Below are 20,180 nucleotides of genomic sequence, written 5' to 3' on the forward strand. Positions count from 1 at the left end.
CCTAGGCCTCACGAAGACTTGTATACGCTTCCGTGTCTCCTGGAATCATGTCACTGCCATAAGAACAACTTGGGATAGCCTCCTGGGGGAGCAGAGACCACACGGAACAGAGGTGAGACATTCCAGCTGGGGCCACCCTGGCCCTACCAGATGCCAAGTGACCTGGTAAGTGACCGCAGACGTGTAAGCACAGCCAAGACCAGAAGGGTGCCCAAGCCAAAGTGAGGACCCACAGAACTGTGAGCCAAATAGACGGTTGCCATCTTACATTTTGGGGAGGTTTGTTATGGCAATAGAAGAGCTGATATAGCACGCGATCGTGTCGGATACAGGAGTCAACCAGGCAAGAGAAGAGACCCCAGGCTGCAGCAGATACCTTGGGTTCCTTGTCATTGGCTTAGGAACTGACTCTGCTTCTAGGGACTCTGACCCAACACACAGGTCAAGAGTGAAATTCCTAGAAGAAAAAGAGGGAGAGCACAGGAATAACTGTTGTGGAAAGGGCAACTGAGAAGTACTGAGCCCTCTCGTACCCTCATATCAAGTTGTCAACGCAACGGAAGACGGTTCTTCCACCGGTCCAAGACAAACACCTCCCACCACCCAAGGAATCTCACCCATTTCCTTCATAAGAGCGGAACCTAACGCTCGCCTTTTCCCTTCTGTCGTTAACCACTTCCCTCCTCCTGACTCTGTCCCGATTAGTGCTTACATCTATTCCCATTTGTAGGAAGAAACCGTCACCTCCATTCTAACAGCGACAGCCCTCTCTCCTCCCCTTCAAAGTCAGGACTCTTGAGTTATCTACATGAGAGACTTCTACTTCTTCACCTCTTTGTCATTCAACCCACGTTCAGTGGCTTACACGCTTGACCACAGTATTCTTGCCAGTGTTGTTAGTGACCTCAGTCCTTACGTTCTAGGCCAGTCTACTCCATTTGGTGTCACTGGTCACTCCTCCAAATGCATGAAACACATTCCTTTTGCTTCTGTGTTTGCCTACTTTTCTGCCTCATTTCAAGGCAATTCGGAATCCTTTCCCTTTATTTGTTCCTTAAATGTCCATGTTTTTCTGGCTCTCTTCTCACCTACCATATGTTTTTGTGGGTTATTTCATCTATGATCATGGCATGAATTACCATTCATATTCTGATGATTCTCAATCTTTAAAAATTTTTTTTAAATGTTTATTTATTTATTTATTTTGAGAGAGAGAGAGAGACAAAGCATGCGCAGGGGTGGGGCCGAGAGAGAAGGAGACACAGAATCTGAAGCAGGCTCCAGGCTCTGAGATGTCAGCACAGAGCCCGACGGGGAGCTCAAACCTACGAACTTTGAGATCATGACCTGAGCCGAAGTCAGACGCTCAACCGACTGAGCCACCCAGACGCCCCATGATGATTTTCAATCTTAATTTCTAACTCCAGATGCACATATCCAACTGCCCTTTGGATACCTCCTCTTGAATGTTCCACGGACACCTTATTATACAACCACCCGAACACACAAACGTGTGCCTATACACATGCGTGCACCCCGCATGTGCATGCACGCACACACACACACAGGCACACACACACAGCCTCTCAGCCTGCTCCTCCTCCTCCCCTGTTCCCTACCCCAGCAAGTGCAACTTCCATTCGTTCAGTTTCCTAAGGCAGAACTTCTGGAGGCATCCTTGATTCTACTCCCCGCAAACCCCCCCGCTAATCAATCACGGCCTTCTAAATTCTTTCCAATTCAACCTCTTAAATAGCTTCTTACTTCTTAACACCGGTCCACTTCTTTCCACCATCAGCTACCACCAGGCCCAGACGATTGCGCACCATGTCTCATCTGAGCCCCTGTGCGACTCAATTTCAATCTCATTTCCACACCCACCCACCCAGAGCATCCAAAAAGGCAAAGCTGATTATTGCTCTCGTCTGCTGAAAAAAATGTCCACTTCCTTCCTCTGGGATCGGGTCTTCCACTCACTCAGACTAGACTGGGTGTTTCCTCCCGTAATAACAGCACAGGTTCTATCAAACTCTCGTAACTATTCACCTGTCTGCACCCCCCAGATAGACGACTTTCCCGCCTGTGTTCAACGAGCCATTTCTAGAAGCCCTCCAGTGTACAGTGTGCTGTTAATCAAGCAGTGAGTAGAGCAAACAGGGCCCTGCCTCACGCGAGCGTCTCACACATTTGTCACCTGTTCCCCCTTCCTGCGCACAGTTTCTGGCACATAGCAGTTGCTTACTAGGTATGTGTCGAATAAATAAATAATAAAAATGAGTGCTATCTAGGGGGCGTCTGGGTGGCTCAGTCGATTCAGCATCCAACTCTTGATTTTGGCTCAGGTCGTGATCTCACGGTTGTGAGATCGAGCCCCACATCGGGCTCTGCGCTGACAGCGTGGAGCCTGTTTGGGATTTTCTCTGACCCTCTCTCTCCACTCCACCTCCCTCTCAAGATAAATAAATAAACATAAAAAAAAATGAGTGCTATCTACTAAAGACTAACTAATTGCCTTTATCCCCATTCCAATTTTAGAGTAAGATTCATGGGAACACGTTTTGTAAAATCTTCAGGGTCAGTGTTTACAGAAAGTGCCTTTTTGTTCCAAAGGGCAGAGACAAATTATTTCTAAATATTTTTAGGCTGACAGAGTCATTAAGCGACTCACATTCCTCCAATGAAGATTATGCTGGTAGCCAATTATTGAAATCAGCCGAGCTCTTAAGGAACTTAGCACATAAAGACGATTGACACAGTTCAATGATAAAGAAGCACATTTTACATGAACTTGAAATGACCATCAGCCCTCCTGCTAAGGGGCTGCTCAAAGCAGAACAGACCCAGCAAGCGACGGCTGTGGAGGCCGTGAGCAGGAGCTCCCAGACGCCTCGGGTGACAAAGGTTACAGATGCCATCAGGCCTGTCCCATGTCAGGGAGCCAGTGGGGACTCTGTCTTCCAATTTTGAAATGTATCATTTCACAACATAAGTGGAGAGCCTCTGGCGATCACCCTGATTTTCTGAAGCTCAAACTATATAAACGCTGTAGTCTTGTCTGAATCACTTTTTTTTTTTTAATTTTTTTTAACGTTTATTTTTGAGACAGAGAGAGACAGAGCATGAACGGGGGAGGGTCAGAGAGAGGGAGACACAGAATCCGAAACAGGCTCCAGGCTCTGAGCTGTCAGCACAGAGCCTGACGCGGGGCTCGAACTCACGGACCGTGAGATCATGACCTGAGCCGAAGTTGGCCACTTAACCGACTGAGCCACCCAGGCGCCCCTGAATCACTTTTTAAAAAAGAATTAGATGGGGGCGCCTGGGTGGCCTAGCCGGATAAGTGTCTGACTTCAGCTCAGGTCATGATCTCATGGTTCGTGAGTTCGAGCCCCACGTCAGGCTCTGTGCTGATGGCTCAGAGCCTGGAGCCTGCTTCGGATTCTGTGTCTCCCTCTCTCTCTGCCCCTCCCCTGCCAGTCATGCTCTGTCTCTCTCTCTCTCAAAAATAAACATTAAAAAATTGTAGTGAAATATACATAATATAAAATTTACCATCTTAACAATTTTTAAGAGCCCAACTCAATGGTAGTGGTTTTTTTAAAAAATTTTTTTAATGTTTATTTATTTTTGAGACAATGTGAGAGACAGAGTGCAAGCAGGGGAGGTACAGACAGAGGGAGACACAGAATCCGAAGTAGGCTCCAGGCTCCGAGCTGTCAGCCCAGAGCCCGACGCGGGGCTCGAACTCCTGAACCGTGAGATCATGACCTGAGCTGAAGTCGGACGCTTAACCCACTGAGCCACCCGGGCACCCCAATGGTAGTGGTTTTAAGCGCATTCACACTGTTGTGCGACCAGCACCCCCATCATCTCCAAAACTTTTCATCTTCCCATACTGGAACTCTGTCCCCATGAAACGCTAACTCCCCATTCCTCCCCGCCCAGCCCCTGGCAGTTACCGTTCTATTTTCTGTGTCCATGAATCTGACTACTCTGGGGACCTCATGCACGTGGAATCACACAGCACTTGTCCCTTTGTGGCTGACTTACTTCACTCAGCATCGTGTCCTCAGGGCTCATCCGGGTTGTGGCAGGTGTCAGGACTGCCTTCCCTTTTAAGGCTAAGATCCCCTTGTACGGGATGACCACATCTTGTCTCTCAGGACGTCTGGATGATTGCTGCAACATCGCTGAAATGTCACACGCGCCATCAGCCACGTGCGGGGAATCTCGGGCCCTGACCGGGGCACGCATCACTGAGCGTGGAAGACAGCTGAAGACACTTCCTCTCTGGCCCCGGAACGACCTGGGAAATCCCAGAAGGACCCCGGCCTGTGGGCCTCAACCACGGGCTTCTTGGCTGTGTGAAGTTTAAACAGCTAAGAACGCCGTTTTCCAGTCATTGTCCCAGGAAAAAAAGACTGGCATTGGCCCAAGAGCGCCCTCTGGATTCTCTCCTACTTAAACTCGGAAAGGCCGGCACAAAACTTCTGCAATCATGATCGCCGCCAGTGACCTAAACGGTTTTTGAGACTTTGGCCTCCCTGCTGGTCACTTCTGTCTTTAGTCCTCCTCCTGCTCCCGGCCCCCACGGGCTCCCTCTGTCCCAGATCTCCTGTGTTAAATGCCCAGGAGACCCTTTCTAGATCGTCTCTCGCTCCCGCCCAAGAACGTGGGGGACCTTCCTCCGAGCGCCATAGCTCTCCGGGGCCAAGCCCTGCAGCCTGTCTCATCTGGACTGTTCCTCTGCTTCCCATCTCCAGCCCACCTCCTAGTCTGCTGCTAGGTTCTGGACCCTCGGAGAGGGCCCGCGGCCCCGCTCCTTCTCTATGCTGCAGTCGCGCTCATTCCCGCCCAAGTCACGGCGAATTTTCTTCTCTGGAAGGCTCTCCCTTCACCTCCCCGCCTCTTATTTAAACCCTCCCGGTTACACAAGGCTCAGCTCACTGGTGCCACTGCACTGGGGCCTTCATGGCCCTTATCAGACAACAGTATTTCCCTTCTCCCCTCCTCTAGAGTGGACTATTTGCCTACTCTCCGTCCCCACTCGACCTCCTTTCTGCTTTTACTTAACGGCTTTATCTGAGCGTTCTTCTTCTTTTTTTTTTTTAAGTTTATTTTTTGAGAGAAAGAGAGAGAGAGAGAGAAAGAGAGAGAGAAAGTGCCAGTGGGGGAGAGGCAGAGAGAGAGAGGGAGAATCCCAAGCAGGCGCCACTCTCTCAGCGCAGAGCCCGACGCGGGGCTCGAACTCGCAAACCGTGAGGTCATGACCTGAGCGGAAGCCGGATGCTTAACGGCCTGAGCCACCCAGGCGGCCCTGGTGGAGTGTTCTTCTGTTCCCGGTAAGACTGGAAGCCTGAGAAGGCAGAAATAATACCTTGCATTTTATCCCTCGGCACCCAGAATAATACTCTGCTAAGGGTACGCTCATAAAGTCATCACTGAAAGAGCGAGGAGAACAGTGATGGTATCTTCTCTGCATGACAGACCCATGTTGGCGCCCCAAAGAGAACAACCCCAGTGGTTGGGTTGTGTCCCCCCAAACAGCTACGGAGAAGGCTTCCGCTCCGATGCCCGTGAGCGTGACCCCGTTTGGAAATAAGGTCTTTGCAGGCGTGACGAAGTAAAGACGAGCCGGAGCACGGCTGGGCCCTAATCCAGGATGAAGGGCGGCCCTACAAGAAGGGGAAAACGTGGACACATGCAGACACAGGGCCCACAGCCACGTGAAGACCGAGGCAGAGGCTGGTGCGATGTGGCCACAAGCCAAGAAAAGCCGGGGCTCTCGGAAGCCTGAAGAGTCGAGGGAGGCTCGTCCCCGCTGGAGACTTCGCAGGGAGCAGGGTCCTGCCCCAACCAGGACTTCAGACCGCCAGCCTCGGGCACGGTGAGACAAGAGCTTCCTGTTCTTGTAAGCCACCCACCCCCCAAGTTCATGCGCTTTGTTACAGCGGCCCCAGGGAACGAATCCAGCAACCGAATACGACAGTTCCGTCCACATAGACGGACTCCGGACACGCTTCTCGCACCCTTGCTGGGCCCAGGGGTAACACTGAGTATCGACGTGCCTTCCACGAGCCAGGCAGGGTTGGAGGGCGTCTCCACGCTTGGGGCCACCGTGCTGCTGGCGAGGGCCCGCGTCCCGCCACTAGGCCGGCTTCTCCCACCGGGGTCCACTAGCCCCCCTCCTCGGGAGGGTGCAGGGGCCCCGGGCTCCCCCCCTCCCCCCGAAAGCCTCACCTTTGCCAGCACGCTCCCCAAGCCAAATGCTGCCAACCTTGAAATCTTAACACTCGACAATAAAACTTCAATTCGAAAAGCCTGTTGCTTTGCCTATGGCTTCTCCCTTGGGTTTCCCAATCAGGATAAATTCAAATAAAGTTCTTAAGGGCTGATTTTTGTTCGTTGGTTGGTTTGTTTTTAAAGAAGCTGAGGCAAGAAACACTTTCCGGTCACGCCGCAGACATGACCACTTTCCATTTAATTTCCGTTTGCCCGCTGTGCCCTCAGCGGTTTTTGTTGTTGTTGTCGTTGTTTTTCCTCAGCCTGCGATTTATGATAAAATATACCAGAAAGGTCGGGGGTGCACAGCCTTGACTTCGGCTACGTTCAGCCAGACTCTGCCCTCCCTCCCGACGCCTGGCGGCCCGGCCCACGGACTTACGGTTCTGGAGGAAGCATGGTGCGTGGGCGATGCCGATGGAGGCCCGGCTGTGCTCTGGAAGGAGGACGGGCAGTACCTCTGGCCTGTGTCCGGAGGGGAAGTGGAGGCATAGATGCGATTTTCCAGTCGCTCAGGCTCATGCTTGTAGGATTCGAGAGGAAACGTGTGCTGCTTGGCCGCTTGGGTGGGTGTGGACGGAGAGGAGGAGAGGCCTGAGGCTGAGGAGGAGACCACAAGAGCTGTTAGGAGTTTGGCTGAGACAGAAGAAGGCAAGAGAAGGGCTCTTCCGTTTCTAAGAGCCCCAAATCTCAAAAGGCAAGAATCTGAATTATTAAATTCTGAATGTTGGGGACAAGCTCGTATCAACGTATTTTTTTTTTAATGATTAGTTTTGAGAGACAGAGAGAGAGACAGAGGTGAGCAGGGGAGGGGCAGAGAGAGAGGGAGACACAGACTCCGAAGCAGGCTCCGGGCCTCGAGCTGTCAGCACAGAGCCCCGACGCGGGGCTCGAACCCACGAGTCGAAGTCGGACGCTCAACCGACTGAACCACCCAGGTGCCCCTTTATCAACGTACTCCTCCCCTGCAGAGCGTGTGGCCAGAGCACACGGAGTGGAACCAGGGTAGGGAAGTTCATAAAGTAGGCCACAGAGACAAAGGTCGACGTTGCAGAAGGTCACGTGACGACTAAGAACCAGACGAAACGTGCGATGACCGTCAAAATGCGCAACCTAAATCTTGCCACCGTGAGTTTGCGGAGGCGAGAGTTGGCCACGAGGGTGAATGCTGAGGGGACGCGGGAGGAGGGGCAGGCCTGGGAAGGGGCCTCGCAAAGCGACAAAGTGAAAAGTCACACGGATAGGGACGAGCGGGAAGCAGATGCGGGGGGGGGGGGCGGCAAAGAATTGCGGGGAGACCGTCCACTTCAACAGGGTGTGTGCAATCCAGGGGCCTGCCTCGGGCGGGCGGCCATCACTCCCGTCTAGCTGACCGTGCCATAAATCATCGTTGGGGCTATGCGTGTCCCCCAAATAGCTGTGTGGAAGTCTGAACCCCCGGCACTTGTGAATGTGACCTTATTTGGAAAGAGGGTCTTTGCAGATGCCATCAGGTTACAATGAGGTCACGCTGGAGTAGGCTGGGCTCTTAACCCGACGGGACCGGTGTCCTTGTAAGAGGAGAAGCCATAGAAATGGACACACACTCAGAGAAGCCAGGTGACGAGAGAGGCAGAGACCGAAATGATGCATCTCTAGGCCAAGGAACACCAAGCGCCCTCGGTGACCAGAAGCTAAAAGAGGCACCAGAGAACGCTACCCAGGGTCTCAGAGGGAGCACGGCCCTGCTGACACCTTGGCTTTAGTCCAAACGTTAAGCCACGCAAGACAAAGCAAGGATGTCGGGAGACGGAGCCCGAGGGTTACCTGCCGTGTCCCGCGTTCCAGACCCCTCTGCTCACACAGAGACACGTGTGCTCCCTTCTCTGCTTCCGTCCTCGCTCCCCGGAGGGGCCTCCCACTCCTCAGGAGTCAGTTCAACCGACCTCCTTTTCCTGACGCCACGGCCTGTGGCTTCTCGCTCCCCCGGACCCAGGAGCACGTCGTATCTGTGCAGCACGTGACCAGGGAACGAGAAGATATTTCACGCTAAAGCCAAGGGTGAAACCGTGTCAGTCTTCTGTCCCCAACAGAAGCCGCCCTTTGTCTGTGGGGCAGGGGCTCTGGGCCACACTGCTGGGTCCCCACAGCAGCCAGCGCCGGCCTGGTGAGGGGAAGGAAGGTTCCTGGAAGACGCTCGCCCCAGCAGGCAAGGCGGGACAAGAGAGCACGAAGGGCCTAAGGCTCCAGCTCAGCTCGCGTCTTCTCTGCCTCCCGGAGCCCAGAGAGTGTGGGGGGCACGTAGGTCCCTGGTGGGCATTTCGGAAGGAATCTGTCGAAGGAGGAGCGTCGTCTTCTAGGGAGCCGCTCTTCCCGCGATGCTATCGCGAGTGGGAAGGCCCGCTCCAGGCGGACCCCCGGGAGGCAGGTGACAGCAGGAGACAGAACACTCTAGCACCCACGGGTTTGTGGGTCTCGACGCTTAAGGGACAAAAAGGCCTCCAACAGGACAGCCCCCGACTCTTAAAAACAAAAGCTTTCCCCCCGAGGCCTTGAGAAGCCAGGCTTGCTGCGAGGCGGGGCTGGGGGTGGGGGAGGAAGGGGAGAGAGGACGAAGCACGGGGGATCTGGGGGGTCTCCAGCTGGTGGGGGGCAGGGGGAGACGGGAAGGGTCCGGCAGGCAGGGGGAGAGAGGGGCCGCCCGGCCCAGGTCTTCTCTAGCGTCACGGCGCCAACGCTCCCCGGCGATGCCCGCAGAGCGGCGAGGGACGAGGATGCCGGCCAGGGGGCTCCAGGGGGCGCGCCTGGGTCATCAGAGGGCTCGGCTGGGGAGCAGCGGAGGGGGCTGCTTTGTGGAGCCCCGCCTCCCCGCGCTGGTGGCGCGTCCTTCCCTGGCTCTTCCAGCGAGAGTCCTCAGCTGGCCCGCCAGCCCGGCCCGTCACAGCGTGGCCCAGAACAGGCCAGTTCCCACGGCACCGTCGAGCAGGGAATTCTGTGTTCTGCGCTCCCGATGCTCCCCCAGCCGCTGGACACAGAGGCAACCACCCCCCCACCCCCCCCCGGTGCTTTCCGAGGCCGAGTGCTGGAGACCCAACAGGGGTGCGGAGAGGGACGGGGGGCCGTTGGGACTCCAGGCCGGGGCCACCAACCACGTTCTAACAGCCTGTGAGAGGCCCGCCCCCTATAGGGGTCTTGGCTTTCCGCGTCAAGGAGGGACAGGCCCAGCGACGCCCAGCACCCCTCGGTGCCGAAGCACCCGTGTCTGTCCGAACACAGGGCACAATCCAGACCAGCCCCTCCAACTTGCCTGTGACTTTCCTCCCAGATCCGGCTCATACTGGCTCAAACCACACCTACAGAGGAGTGTTCAGAGGCACCGACAAATCGTGTACCTCTGTGGAGGTGCTTTGGCAAAACATCTAGCAAAGCTACACATGCACATGCTCCTTGGCCCAGCAGTCTGCTTCTGAGATTTCCTTCCACAGACGTAGGGGCAGAATTGCTAAACGGCGAGCGTGTGGGGTCATTCGTTACAGTGGTGCTTTTATTTTTTTATTATTTTTTTAAATGCTTATTTATTTTTGACAGAGAGAGACAGACAGAGCATGAGCAGGGGAGGGGCAGAGAGAGAGGGAGACGCAGAATCCGAAACAGGTCCCAGGCTCCGAGCTGTCAGCACAGAGCCCGACGCGGGGCTCGAACTCACGGACCGTGAGATCGTGACCTGAGCCGAAGTCGGACGCTTAACCGACCGAGCCACCCAGGCGCGCCCCATACAGTGGTGCTTTGGAAAGCAGGGACCGGAGGGCCGCCTGGGTGGCTCAGTCCCTTGAGCATCAGACTCTCGATTGCGGCTCAGGTCACGATCCCAGGGTCTTGGGATCAAGCCCCGGGCCAGGATCCACACAGTGTAGACCCTGCTTAAGATTCCCTCTCTCTCCCTCTAAAAATAAATACGTAAACAAACAAACAAAATTACACAAAAATTAAAAATTAAAATACAATACAATACAATACAACAAAATAAAGTAAAAGCAGAGATTGGAGACACAGGTGCTCATGGGCGGGAAGAGGCTAACGCGATGACCGCATATCCACAGGGATGGCCATGGCTCCCCGACGGGGCACGACAAGCTTCGTCATCCTTACCTCGGAGACGCGGCGGCAAGTGAAAAGGCAAACCCCAGAGCCATCCGTAGAGAATGAAACCATTTCTAGTCCCAGAAAAGGGGATGGGAATGTATATACGTATCTGTCCGCGTGTGTGGAGTGTCTGGGGAAGGCTGTGAAAGCCCTGGAGGCGGGAACGGCTGGCAGAAAACACTGTCGTAGTGCACCCTTTGTCATTTTACAACTTTCGTATCACGTGGATGTGCCCTCTATTCAGAAAATTACTTTCTCCAGCCCCGATTCTGCATTTGAGCCAAGAGGCTGGCTAACACCGAATGTAAGCGTCTCCTGTCCCTTGCCCTGATCCCAGCCGCCCCCACCAGCCCTGAGGGGAGGTCTGTGTCCCCACCTACATGAAAGCACTCCGAGGCGGGACTGGGCTCTCTCTCTCTCTCTCTCTCTCTCTCTCTCTCGGTCTGCAAGAAGCTCTCCCATTTACAACATTCTTCAGGGATCAAGCCCAGTCACCATGACGGAAGGGACAGTCATAGCTGGTAGAACTCCTTGCGAGCTCTTTGCATCTAGAATGTTCCTTCCTACGTGTGAATAATTAAAGAGAACAAGACCGAGCAGCTTGCCACCTAAGAGGGCTCTTGAGAGCACGAATGGCGGCTCCCACTTCTCCTGTGGCTCGGCCTCTGTGGGCCGTCCCCACGTGAGTCCTGGAAGGGTCCTAAGCCCATGCTGACCGAGGGCAGGAAGGACGGCGAAGACACACAGCCCTAGACACAACCTTGCTGCACTGTCTGTAGAGTGAGGAGACGATGGGTGGGCTTCCCATCTGGTGGCGGGAGCGACTGGTTTCTGGGGGAATGGCGTGATTCTCCGTGCCCCCCAAGACAGCCCCTCTCGCCGAAATCTTTCCAAGTTCAAAGGATCCTTCCACCTGGCCACCTGGCCTCCTCTCAGAGTGGGTGGTCTTGCTGCCGAAGACAGAAGGATGCTCTGGACTCCGGGGGGAGGGGGGCGCGGGGAGAGAACGACCCTTCCGGAAAGTGGGGCTTCACAGGCCGGCAGGCAGGAGAGCTTAGAAAGCACTGGGTGTGGCAGAGAAGTGAGAGGCGGTGGGAGGGAAGGGGGTCCCGGAGGAGAGTGGGCTTGGGGCTCTGCGGGATTCCTCCCGCGGGGTGGCCTGGCGTAGGCAAGGGCGGGCCTCGTCCAAACGTGTTTCTCTTCCGCCCCAGCCGGCAAGAGCGGAGACGTACGAGGCGGGTAGAGAGAGGAGACTTCTAGTCGCTTCTCTGCTTTTCACCCGGGCAGGGAGGGGGCATCCTACGAAGGAAGGCGGGGCGGTTCTGCATAGACGAATCCAGCCGCACGTGATAGAATCAGGACGGTCCTCACCGAAAGAATCCTAGTCAGGGGGAATCGGCAGTGAGGGAGTCCTAAACTTGTCCCTCTTTTGTCGACCGGTGTCACACTTTATCAACAAAGAGGAGAGTGGGGCCGTGCTGCCACAATCCCCCAGTATTCTGGAAATCGACCAACGTCTCTCCCAATCACCGGGCAAACTGCCAGAGCGCGATCGTTCAGGAAGGCCACGGTCTACCCAGCCGGCTGCCGGGAGCCAGGCCCGTGCAGGCGCGGAGGAGGGGGCAGGTTCCCGTGAAGCAGACGACTCCCACCTTTGAGACCCGCTTGGGGAAACTGGGGCGACACCACACCGAAGCCCAAACCAGGCACGCCCCGTGGTGAGCCCTGGAGTGAAAAGCGTGTGACGCTAACCCAGGAGGGGCTCGGAGAAAGGGCGGGAAAGCCCGGCGGAGACACCAGGAGGGAGCCCGGCCCGCGCCTCGGAAAATAAAACACATCTGCCCCCGATCAGGCGACTTTCCGAAGGGCCCAGACAAGACCAGGCTGTGGCCACGGTACCCAGGGCACAGATAGGTTTCCCCCGTTGTGCTCTTCTGAGAAGGCTTTCCTTCTTTCTTCTGCTGCTTAAGGACTTTGTTTAGAGCTGCTGTCGGCCTCCGAGAGCGAACAATGCCTTTGATTTTCCTGGGGCGGCAGCCAGGATAAGTGAATAGGGACACTGAGCCAACAGAAATGGCTCCTGGCAGCCACGCAAGACATCAGGCAAGTGGCTCCAGACACCAGGGAGCCATGGGCTGGTGACTTCACAGGGCCAGGCCGTACTGGCATGAGCTACGTCTAGGGAGGCGGCGGGGGAGACAGAACAGCGGTGCCCCTGGGAGCGAGACGGCAGGGGTCTGCGGAAGGACAGCAATGCGGGGAGGAAGGAGGAGGCCCTTGTGCCAATCAAGGCCCTTGAGCAAATCAAGCCCTCGTGTCGGGAAACATAAACCAGGTAGACCAGATGGCTGCGTGCTGGGCGCGTGCACATGTGCCCCCTTCCCCCTGCCCTTGGGCAGCGCACGGTCTGAATAACGAGAGAGAGGAGAAAATTCATCTTGTTCCTGATCTTAAACGTCCTCGCTGACCGCTGTCCCAGGAGAAGAGCAAATATTCAATATGCATCGGATGGGACATTTTTTAATGTCTATTCATTTTTGAGAGAGAGCGCGCGCGAGTGGGGAAAGGGCGGGGGGAGAGGGAGACACAGAATCCGAAACAGGCTCCAGGCTCCACGCTGTCAGTGCAGAGCCCGACGCGGGGCTCAAAGTCATGAACCGCAAGATCGTGACCTGGGCCGAAGTCGCATGCTTAACCGACTGAGCCACCCAGGCGCCCCACGAATCTGGGTTTTCTAAAGTTCCCCAGGTGGTTCAGTGGCCAGACAGGTTCTGAACCATTAATTGAATATAGACTCCTCATTCTGTAGGTAAGAAACTTCTAGAAGAAGTTTTTCCCATTCTTTGTGGCCATGTAGAACCAGGGCCTCAGCTCTCTCTCTCAGTCTCTCTCTCTCATAGCTCTCTTCTTCAAGAGGGGGAGTTCTCTTCTGAGTCCCAAGCCCCCTGCCTGGTCTCTGAGGGAAACCATTCTTCCCACCGTCGACGGCAGTCTCATGCAGATGACCCTGAATTATGCCTCATCTCTGGTCACCAGGTGTTCCTTCAGCCACTGGACAGTGCTCCCAGGGCCCTTCCCCTTTTCAGCTCTTGCTCCAAATGTTCCAGAATCACTCATTTCCTAAAAGACCCTTTCCTGAGATCCTCCCCACCTCACCCACCCCAGCCGGGTCCCCCTGTCTCTCTTAGGGGTAAAGTTCCCGGACTCTCGTCTCAGGACTGGCCTAGGATCTCCTTACAAACCAACGGGCTTTGGCCCTGGCCATCCTTGACTTTACTCTCAATTCACATGTCGACTGGAAGTCAGGTTTTAGGCTGCAAGTTTTGCTTATAGACTCCAAGAATCTGTTTTGCAATCTTTTATCATTGAAACTATTCAAAATATGTTGGAGGCTGTCTAGAGTCATTTGGGAATCAAAGCGTTATGGTAATCCAGTGGGTGAAAAATTCTTTCTCTAAAGAAAACACAAAATTCTTTTAGGACATTTTCTGAGGTTCTTATTCTCCTAGAAGGAATCCAGGAAAAACTAGTTTTACACGGCTGTGCACACCCAATAGGGGTCTGGACCTAGGTATTAGGTGATGGAGTGGGCTCAAGCATGTTGATAGTTGCATAGGTAAACTGGAAAAGGACACAAAATGAAAACAGGGACTGCCTCTAGATCAGTCCCTACAGTGTGGTCCCTACAGCCTCTGGTGTTGCCCTGGCCTTTAGAAGAGCTGTGCCCTCAGGGGCGCCTGGGTGGCTCAGTCGGTCGAGCGTCCGACTTCGGCTCAGGTCATGATCTCGCGGTTCGTGAGTTCAAGTCCCACGTCGGGCTCTGTGCTGACGGCTCAGAGCCTGGAGCCTGCTTCGGATTCTTTGTCCCTTCTGTCTCTGTCCCTCCCCCACTCACACTCTGTCTCTCTCTCTCTCTCAAAAATAAACATTAAAAAAATTTTTTAAAAAAAGAAAAAGAGCTGTGCCCTCTTCACACTCATCTGCAGGTCTGAGGTCTGCTTCGTGAACCCAAAATATAACCCTTGCTACTTTAGCAAAGCATAGGTGCCTTTTGATGTTGAAGCTAAAAGTCAATCCTTGGGGAAAGGAAGAGAGAAAAAAAATTCCTCAGTCGCTTTGCAAGAGGGAGAGATTCTAGAACAATCCACTTCCCATCTAAAACAGATTCTGAAAAGCAAGTCGCTCAGGATTTGCCAACGAAGGGGCAATAGCTACGCGGGTCCCTTCTGCCGACGATCTTTGTGGACTCGTGAAAGCAACAGGTGTTCGATACTGTGTAGACTGATTGGGCTGCATGTGACAGAATCAGGATAGTCCCCACCAAAAGAATCCCAGCCAGGGGGAATCGGCGGTGAGGGACCTCAGCAGACAAACATCCCATGGCCTCACCGTACAGTGGAGGAAACGCAGGCCCTGAGAGGCGAAGTGTCAGGCCCGAGGGCAGCAGCTAGGTCGGAAGCCGGACCACGCAGAGCCATCACTTGGGTCTCTAGACCCCCAGCCCGGGGCTGTGAGAGCTTTCGGACACCGGCTTCGCACCCACGGAGTCCCAGGGAGGAGACCCTCTGTGTCGGCGAGAGGAAAGAGCAGGTGTTCACCCAGGAGGACAGCAGGCGCGCGGGGTCAGAGGTGGGAGGGTGAGACCCAAGAGCACCCCCGGGACCCACAATGCTGCACGCGGGCTCTCACTGGCCGGCCCCAGGCTCTTCCTTCCGTGTCCACCAGCCGCCCCCATCCCTCTGGCAGGCTGCACAGAAGGAGTGCATAGCGACAAGCCGTGGCCAGGACATATTGGATGCGGGGCAGGAGGAGCTGAGGTTCCTTCCTGGGTCGGTACCGTGACCGTCACTTCCCGAGAGCACACAGGAGAAGAACACTAATTCAGTAAGAGAGCCACGGAGTCGCCAGGTGCCCAGTGGGCAGGGGGAAGGCTGTCTGGCATTGGCCAGAGGTGGGGCTGGAATATTTCTGGGCAGGAGCCCCCCCCCCCCCCCCGCCCTGCTCGGATGCGCTCTTAGGTCAGGACTAGATTTCCGCGCAAGTTCAGATGAGTCTTTCTAACCTCCATTTCTCCGAGATGCCTGTTTACTGCAGTGTGGTTCCGGCCAATTGTTCCGGCAAAGCCAGCCTGTCCCGGGCGCGCGGTGTCACCATGATGTAAAACAGCAGATCCGGCAGAACTCTGCTGATTTGGGAGCACAGGGAGGGTCGAGGCCCCCAGGCCCCGAAAGCAACCAGTAGCTATGTCCGCTGAGGGACCCTCACGGGGAGAAGAGGGAGCCAGAAGATTGGGTGGAAAATCAGCGTGGATAACCAAATCAGGGGAAGCCAGTGACCACGCCTAACCAGGACCCCGGCACGTGGAAGCTTCCAGAGCGGGCTCTGAGAATCAGAATCTTTACCTTGGAGTTTTTCCTACACTTTCCATGATTTGGGCCTCTTAAAAAAAAAACGTTTCTTATTTTGAGAGAGAGGGCAAGCAGGGGAGGGGCAGAGAGAGAGAGGGAGACAGAATCCCACGCAAGCTGTCAGCGCAGAGCCCAACGCGGGGCTCGAGCTCGTGGGGCATAACCGCGAGGGCATAACCTGAGCTGAAATCAAGAGTGGGATGCTGAGCTGACCCAGCCCCCCGGGCGCCCCACAGTCTGGGCCTTTTGAATCGAAGCGGTACCCCTGATGAGAGCTCCTCCCTCCCACAGACCGTGGGCTCAGGCTGCTGGTGACGTGTGCCCCTGCCAGCTATGCTCAAAGCCCCACCTCGGAGTTTCCCCGGGCTGTTTAACCTTACCCTCGAGGGCGCTCCCAGATCCCCCCCCCCCCCCACCGCCTCCACACTCTGGACCCAATAGCAGCGACAAGGGGATGTGGGTATCTAGAAAGTGCTCTGAGCCACTGTCCCCTCCCTGAGGGACGTCTCGGGTGGTTTCCAGATGTCTAAGACACTCTGTTCTACCAGGCGTGATGGCATTCGGGCCTCGGGAGCACGCTTTCCAGACCTCGGCTTTGGAGGCCACGTTCAGCAAAGCGGGACGGGGAGGCAGAGGCTGGGGGCCGGGAGACGGTCTGTTGGTGAGCGACTCCGGCCCGGCTGTCGCCTGCCCGCTGGGTCTCCGGGCAGGCCAGGTGGTGGCCAGCAGCCAGCTGTGGGCATTCCCTCCCTGGGGTGCTGGCTGCAGCCGGCTGCCACGGGACTCCGACCGGGGCTCTCCTGTGGGTCTGTTGACTCAACATATCACCTGACACCACACGCCGGGCCCTCTGGGTGTGAGGTGCCAGTGAGACCGGACGGGCGTGCGCGAGGCCAGGGAGGCCTCAGGCCGGGAAGGCATCCAGGCTGCCTCTGGGGCCGGTGCTGGTTTCTATGGTGCCGCTCTGGACTCTCCTCATTCAGCTCATGAAGAAAGGGACCGCGGGCCACACTGGGTATCCGCTCCCAGGGAAGAATGGGTAGATTCCCCGTGAAGGGGGAAGAGGGGAGGAAGGAAAGCCACAGAGAGAAGGGAGTCAAGCATCTCACGCTGAAAACACGTTTCGGCGTCTCCTTCTTCTTTAAAAGTTTTATTTATTTTTCAGAGAGAGAGAGAGACAGAGCGTGAGCAGGGGAGGGGCAGAGAGAGGGGGAAACACAGAATCCAAAGCAGGCTCCAGGCTCCGAGCTGTCAGCACAGAGTTCGACGCGGGGCTCGAACTCACCAAGTGCAAGATCATGACCTGAGCCAAAGTGGGACGCTTAACCGACTGAGCCACTCAGGCGCCCCTCGGCTGTGTCCTTTTAGAGGCAATCCAGAACCTCAGGCCTGGGATTTGCCCCTGCCTTCAACAATCCAACAACGATACGACAGCAGTTCTGGGAGTTTAGGGCCATGAGCAAAGCTGACGGCATCATCCCTCGGTTTTTCTTTGTGTTTAGTAGAGAGGTAACAAGGCGACCGGAGGGAATGAGGAAAAGCACTCTTTCTGGGGATCCCAGAATCCCTCACCTTCCAGTGTCTGACTTACATCGACCACAAGTGCCCAAGCCTGTTTTATGGGTAGGAGAAGCCAGCCTCCTATGTATAGGACTTTGGGGTTTGGAAGGTCCCTTGACCCCTTCCAAATACCTGACCTACTCAACCAGTCTCTCTGGTGACCCAGCCTCCCCCTGTTTATGCACCTTGCACATTCCACCATCACAAATTATAGTACGCTGTCATTACTCCTTTACATATCCTGTCTCCTCCACTAAGCATGATCGGTAGTGAATTTTATTTACCATCGTTTCCCCAGCTCGGTACACAATCCCTACTCCGTACGTACTCATAGGGCTACGTGGCACACCTTAGTTCCACAAAACGCCCGATGAGCACAGTTCATAAAAGAACACATGGATGAGTTGGATTTCATTAAAATCTAAAACGTAAGCTCTTCGGGGCGCCTGGGTGGCTCAGTCTGCTAAGCGTCGGACTTTGGCTCAGGTCACGATCTTGCGGTCCGTGGGTTCGAGCCCCGCATCGGGCTCTGTGCTGACAGCCTGGAGCCTGGATCCTGCTTCAGCTTCTGTGTCTCCCTCTCTCTCTCCCCCTCCCCCCACTTGTGTTCTGTCTCTCTCTCTCTCTCTCTCTCTCTCTCAAAAAATAAACATTAAAAAATAAATAAATAAAACGTAAGCCCTTCAAAAGATACTGTTAGGAAAATGAGACAAGGTAAGCAACAGGGAGAAAGTATTTGCAAATCATATGTGCTAAAGAATTATGTATCCAGAATATATAAAGAACTCTCGAAACCCAATAACAAGAGAACAAATGGTTCTATAAAAAAAAGTGAACAGAAGGCTAAGGTTAAGACAGATACTTCCCCAAAGAAGGCATACAGATGACAAATAAGCATGCTGAAAGACACTTGGCATCATTAACCGTCAGTCATTAGGGATAAGCACATTATAGCAACGAGATGTCGCTGAGCACCACGAGATGACCTACTATTCTTTCTAAAACCGACAATACAAAGTGTTGGCAAGGATGTGGAGCCACGGGAACTCCCATGCATTGCTGGTGGGAAGGCAAAATAGTGCAGTCGGTTTGGAAAACAGTTGGACAGTTGCTCACGAAGTCACATGTACATATACCATAGAGCCCCACAAGGCCACTCTAGAAGAAGTAAAAACTCGTGTTCATACGAAACCGGGATGCAAATGCTTATAGTGGTTTTGCTCATAGTTGCCTCAAGCCGGAAACAATCCCCAAAGTCCTTCAACTGGTGAATTAATAAACGAGCTGGTGCATCCAAACGGTGGAACATTCCTCAGTAATAAAAAGGAAAGGACCATTGAGATATAAAGCATCAGGGACGCATCTCTGACGCATTTTGCTAAGTGAAAGAAGGCTATACGCTAAATTTCACCATCTAAATAGAAATTATAGGGGAAAAAGCAAAATTATAGGGGACAGGAAAATTATAGGTTGCCGGGGGTTGGGGATGTGGGAAGAAGTTGACCATAGAGGGGCACGAGGGAATTTTGGGGGGTGACAGAACTGTTCTATATCTCAGTGGTGGTGTTGAGTATTCAATTACATATATTTGTCAAGACTCACAGAACTGCGCGCTTAAGAGGGGTGAATTTTACTGTACGTAAACTACGTGTCAGTAAACTTGACTGTTAAAAAAAAAGATCTCTCACGTGATTTTGAGGGGGGCTGTCTATGCAGCCTGGACTAATGTCATTTCCCCTGGGCCTTGAGGGAAAGATGGGTAGGACAGGGCTGTGCTGTGATGCAGACAGGGTAGGGGTGCGATGCAGACACGGGTGGGGCTGGAATGCAGACCTGGGTAGGGGTGTGACGTAGATATGGGTAGGGGTGTGACAGACATGGGTAGGGCTGGGATGCACACACAGGTAGGGCCAGGAGGCCGACTCCTAAACATTACCGTAGAAGCGGGGCCTTGGCAGTGTGATGTAAGACTGTTCCATTAAAAACAGCAGCTACAATCCCCCCTCCCTCTGGCCGGAAGATTATTTTGGGAGACAGGACGGAGTGACCACTGCTGTGCAGGGGAAAGGAGTGAGGTCTAGGCTCTGGGAGCCCCCGAGCTGGCCAGCCTGTGCCCTCCTGGCCCCTTGGGCAGGGGAGCAGGTGAGGAGAGTTCAAAGGTCACTGTGGAGGAAGGGAGGAGAGTTCCCAGAGAGTGTGAGGGGAGAAGGGGGCCGAGGGAGGCCTGGCGGTCAGGCTCACCAAGCCTCACGTTCGCGGCCTCTGGACAGGCACAGCTGAGTGGTGCCCAGAGCCGCAGCCATGGCCTTGGACACGTCGGTGAGTGGTCATCGTCTCCACGGGGCTCCTGGCATCGGCCTGAGCCCACAGACCGTGGAAGGTTCTGTACAACTGTGTCACCACCGGGGCTTTCTCCATTCTAGAACATTACGGTAAAATAAGGACTTTGCTGTTTTTTAAGGACCTCCGTGCTAAGCACACGAATAGTTATGAATATCCGAGAAACAGGTTAGTAAAACTGGGCGAATAAGCTACCTTATTCATCAGAACCATTTTTAAAAATTTATTTGTATTGTAAAATGCAAAGAACATCAAATTTGCCATCTTAACTATTTTTAAGTGATCATGTGGCATTAAATACGTTCACACCGTTGTGCAACCATCAGCACCACCCGTCTCCAGAACTTTCCGTCGTCCCAAACTGAAGCTCCATCCCTACTAAACACTAACCCCCATCCCCCCCACCCCCAGCCCCCCACCCTGCCACTTTCTGTGTCTATGACTCTGACCCCTCCCGGGACCTCACGC

At 54.4% G+C, this 20,180-nt stretch overlaps 1 protein-coding gene across 8 annotated transcripts in view; it reads right to left on the minus strand.

The window, feature by feature from the left end:
- The window catches only part of PRKAG2 (protein kinase AMP-activated non-catalytic subunit gamma 2), a 257,901-nt gene that overhangs the window by 90,519 nt on the left and 147,202 nt on the right, over positions 1–20,180 (minus strand). For all 8 annotated transcript variants that reach the window (XM_042975711.1, XM_042975691.1, XM_042975684.1 and 5 more), the window contains one exon: positions 6,665–6,882. In XM_042975711.1, coding sequence (XP_042831645.1) covers positions 6,665–6,882 — 218 coding nt within the window. The remainder of the gene's footprint in view (positions 1–6,664; positions 6,883–20,180) is intronic.

This window comes from Panthera tigris, chromosome A2 (genome assembly GCF_018350195.1).
Source record: "Panthera tigris isolate Pti1 chromosome A2, P.tigris_Pti1_mat1.1, whole genome shotgun sequence".
NCBI classification, from domain to species: domain Eukaryota; kingdom Metazoa; phylum Chordata; class Mammalia; order Carnivora; family Felidae; genus Panthera; species Panthera tigris.